The following is a 4,742-nucleotide window of genomic DNA, read 5'->3' on the forward strand; positions in this document are numbered from 1 at the left end:
ACTACCATATTGTGATTTTTTTTTTTTTTTTTTTTTCAAAGTTTAGTTTAGATTCCAAATAACAATTATTCCGAACTTATTCACTTTTCTTGATACATTGACCTGTCTATATGGTATTTATTGGTGTTCAACTCCATATTCCAAGTACATCTTCATTTGAACAAACCTTTGATATTCTTTTGTTGGATTTTGGTATGAATCATTATTTGAATTTGAAGTTTTGCATTCTGTGAACATATTTAGATAGTTCTCAGATCTTAAGTTCTACTTCAGATCATCTGTGAAAATAATAAGGATAATAGCTGAAAAGATCTTTGTGTCATTCCATTTATTTCTTGTCTTCATGTAGAGTGGTTTGTACTAATGACTTTATTCAGTTACCTTTCATAAATAAAGTCCTTCATCCATTCAAGGAGTTTCTCTTAGACTTCACCAATGTGTTCCAATTTCCATTTCAGTCTATTTTACGACACTTTGTCAGATGCCTGTTTGAAATCCAATTATGTACTCTCTACCAATGGCCTTCACTGTTACAATATCCCAGCAACTCTATTATAAAAGCAGAGCAGATTTGAAATGCCTGTTGTCCTGAAACAATTAAGTTTTCCTGATCAGAAATACCCCAAGTTCTTAAAGTGATACCAGCGCTTCAGAAAGTTTGCGAGGCATGGGGTTGTGGTGGCCCAATTAATTTTCATTGTTATTGTAAGAATTCATAGTTAAGCATTCTATAGTGTTTGATGACACATTGGAAGTTTAATCTTTTTAAGTTGATTGTGACCCATGTAACACCAAAGAGAAAGAAGGTTTACTTGTTGAAATTTTTGAAATATGAACATTCCACTGGAAAAAATGCATTTACATAATTATTTCCCATTTTTTATTTATTTTTCATTGTTTAACCAGTTAACCCGTTAACGACGGGTGAAGTGTTTTTTCATCATACATGACGCAGGAGCTCTTGCCTGACGATGGGTATCATGACATTCGGGGATTTTGGATCAGTATGTTATTTATTGTGCTATGAGTAATGAGTGAGTGATGTTGACAATTGCAGTCATAATGATTATATCTGCAGTAATATTAAGCAAAATGGGTTTCAACTCGCATCAAAAACCTAGAGGGCACCACTTTCTTCTAGCACCAGCAGGAGAGAGAGCCTTGAATGGCACCCATCTATGGTCTCTAGCAAGCACTATCTCTATAGAGCGATGGCACATAACAAGTTCCTGACCTCTTGCTCTAAAGTACCACAGATGAAAGATGTGCAGGCAGAATGAGAGGTGACTCACACCATGCCCAATGCCTACAATGTACCTCTGTGCCAGTGGGGATGCCTTATATTGTGGCACTCACTGTCAAAAGCACAAGTTTCCTTCCTCTTCTCTACCTCTCCATGTTACTTCATTTTTGATGCTTATAAGTGGCAGTGCTTCCCACTGGGGATCATGCCCATAGCTGGTTCATTGGGCAAATAGCCTGAGGTGTTAGGCCTATACATTTCAAAATACCCCTGCGTTAAGTTCAGGTGGAACCAAAACTGCCCTAGTGTTATTTGGTTAATCTATTAACACCAGATGACATCCACACATTCTGGGTGGCATCTATACATGCCTCTGGTAGGCCTAATTGCCAGATGGCATTCATACATATGATAAATGCAAATTCATGAGTATAATCATTATTATCAGTATAATTATGATGAGGTATTATTTAACCAATTCAATAAGTCAGTGTGTTTATGCTGGTCTCGCTCAATTTGCTTCACATTCTTTGTATAACACTAATGTCATTAGAGTTGTAAAGCCATAAAGATATCTTGACTGATTTTATTGAAAAAAAGTATTCCAAATCATTGAATGTTAGGTGACATTGTCTTTTTCAAGTCTTTTTTTTTTTTTTTTTTTTTGATCTTGATGATTTGAATGCTCTTGCTCTTCCCTCTCGCTATTTTTATACATGGTAAATTACAATAGAAAAATTAAAAACGTCTTTTTCCTCCCATATTCCTTGTTACTTCTTTTACATAGAGTCTAACACACATGATCAGAAAATATAGAGGCTATCCTATATTACTGCTTTGTTACAAACTTCCTAAACATTTCAGTAATCAGGTTCTTGCTTTTCAGAAGTTGCATGATTGATAAAAAATGACAATGTGGACTTTTACAAACATTATATGTAATACTAATTTGTTGGTTTATTATCTGTTACAACATATTAATTAAAGGATTAAACCATTTTGTGTTGGACATTTTTTTTTTACAGTATATATAATTTTGCCTATGCCTTACAGTTAACCAAGGAAGATTTTACCCACTTCGACTACATATTTGGGATGGACCATGAAAACATCTCGGACATCAAGGCTCGTGCTCCAAAGACCTACACAGCGAAGATCGAACTTTTTGGTTCTTATGATCCAAAGAAGGAATTGATTATTAGAGACCCATACTATGTAAGTTTGTTTAATGTTTCCCTTTGAAGAAGTTACAGGCTTCTTTAGATTGATATTGTTTTGGTATAACGCTATGTATCAATATAGTTCTAGCCTTGTAAAGAAAGTATTAGCTTCAAAGACAAATTTAATTTCTTTGATAATGCAATGCTATTGATTACTCTAGAGTCAACTGTCAGGAATTTGCTGTTTTGATATGAATTTATGTTCCCCCTTCTTTCTGTTTTCTTTCCTTTGTGTTCTTTTACTAAACACCCCATTCCATTTTTTCTCATATTTTCTTTGAGTTTAATTTTAACCGGTTGAGTCTCTGCTTATCAATAAATTTGTAAATAAAATATATTTTACAATTATTTTTATACACTTGTGAATTTACTGTGAATAGTCATCCATATGCCTTGCCAGTAATACACAAAGCATTCCTATGCTGTCTGTGCCATTACGCCCTAAAGTCAGGCATGGATACCTTCCACTTTCGTCCTTTGTTACAGTACAAGTGCTGTTTATTTATAGACTACTACTGCCTTGGTGCCACTTCTTGATGGAGAATAACGCAGGTGTATAGGAATTTCTTGAAGCAACTGTACCAAACAATGACTTATAGTGAAAATATCTCTTCTTCCCCTCTAGGATGATGATGATAAAGGCTTTGAGAAGTGCTATGAGCAGTGCCTCCGATGCAGCGAAGGATTCCTGGATTCCCTGAAGTAAAGTGGTACTATGCCAGAAGCTGTTGATTATGGTACATTAAAGCCATAATGCGGAAGACCAATACCTTGAATGAAACCTTCTGTAGCAGATAGATATGATAGACTTGGCTTTTAGTTTGTATTTGGTTGTTGAGGATGGATTGTAATGCATTTGCTGATCTGTTAAATGAAAGGCTTTAGTAGCATATGACAGAACTGGCTTTTAGTTCATTTTAGTTCAAATTAGTAATGCTGGTTCAATTAATCTCGAGAACAGTTGAGTCTTTGTTTCTTGTTGTGGCAACAATGATAATAGTTTCTGTTATGGTAAAAGTGTAATATGGTCTAGGCTCAGTTATAGTGTATGCAACTCACATTAAAAGCAATTTACAACATTTTTTTTTCTTTTTTTTTTGTATTTTTATGAAGGAAATTAGTTATTTTCACACTAATCTGTCTCTAAATATGCAACACTTTAGTTTAAATTACATTTTTGTTATGAGGTTTAGACTCAATTAAAGTGTATGCAGCTCACATTAAGTCAATCTGCAGCATACTGCTTTTTTTCTTTTCTTTTTTTGAGTATTTTTCTGAAGGCAATTTTTTTTTTTTTTATTTCATAATAGGATTTAAACATTCCAAATTCTGCTAAATCCTACATCTAGAACTGTAAAAAAAATTGCATTGTTTGTGAAGACCTTTCATGTTTGTTTGTTGTTGCAATAATAAAACTGTTGCTGTTAAACTTTTCTTCTTTCAACATGTTTAAGATTTAGTTCATAAGCTTTGTTAGAGTTGATAGCTGATGACATGTCGAACAACCTTGTGCTATATTGCAGATTTTTTTTTTTTTTCTATTAACCCATTAGCAGCGGATGGTATGATTTTCTGCAAAGGCAGAGTCGGTCATAGACGTGGATGGCACCGTGCCAGACAATGTAAACCAGCCATCCTACTGCACAAATATTTAATACCGCAACCAATGGGTTAACCCGTTAATGACGAGTGACGTGGTTTATCGTCATACATAATACAGGAGCTCTGGCCTGACGGTGGGCATCATGACATTCGGGGATTTTGGATCACTATGTTATTTTATTGTGCTATGAGTAATGAATAAGTGATATTGACAATTGCAGTCATAATGATTATAACTGCTGTAATATTAACCCACTCACGACGGGGGCATTCCAGCCTTGAATGTCCCAATGCCGGGGCGTTCAAATTATTAGGCCTAAATCAATTAAATGGCTGGCACAATACTGTGCCGCCCGGCCTCTGGGCTTTTGAATGAGCGGTACAGTACTGTACCACCCGTCCAGAGAGGGTTAAACAAAATGGGTTTCAACTCACATCCAAAACCTTGATGGCACCATTTTTTTCTAGCACCAGCAGGAGAGAGAGCCTTGAATGGCATACATCTACGGTCTCTAGCAAGCACTATCTCTATAAAGCGATGGCACATAGCAAGTTCCTGATCTCTTGCTCTAAAGTACTGCAGATGAAAAAATGTGCAAGCAGAAGGAGAGGAGGAAGGTAACTCAAACCATGCCCAATGCCTACAATGTACCCCTGTGCCAGAAGGGATGCTTTAT

General features: G+C 35.6%; 1 protein-coding gene across 1 annotated transcript in view; it reads left to right on the top strand.

Annotated features, from left to right (window-relative positions):
• The window catches only part of LOC122259668 (low molecular weight phosphotyrosine protein phosphatase), a 5,967-nt gene extending 2,075 nt beyond the window's left edge, over window positions 1-3,892 (top strand). Inside the window, exons 3-4 of the mRNA XM_043026573.2 lie at window positions 2,297-2,458; window positions 3,089-3,892. Of these exons, the coding sequence (XP_042882507.1) occupies window positions 2,297-2,458; window positions 3,089-3,169 (243 nt within the window). The 3' untranslated portion in view covers window positions 3,170-3,892. The remainder of the gene's footprint in view (window positions 1-2,296; window positions 2,459-3,088) is intronic.
• Window positions 3,893-4,742: the final 850 nt, after the last annotated feature.

This window comes from Penaeus japonicus, unplaced genomic scaffold (assembly GCF_977035675.1).
Source record: "Penaeus japonicus unplaced genomic scaffold, GWHDUDI00000001_assembly GWHDUDI00000024, whole genome shotgun sequence".
NCBI lineage: Eukaryota > Metazoa > Arthropoda > Malacostraca > Decapoda > Penaeidae > Penaeus > Penaeus japonicus.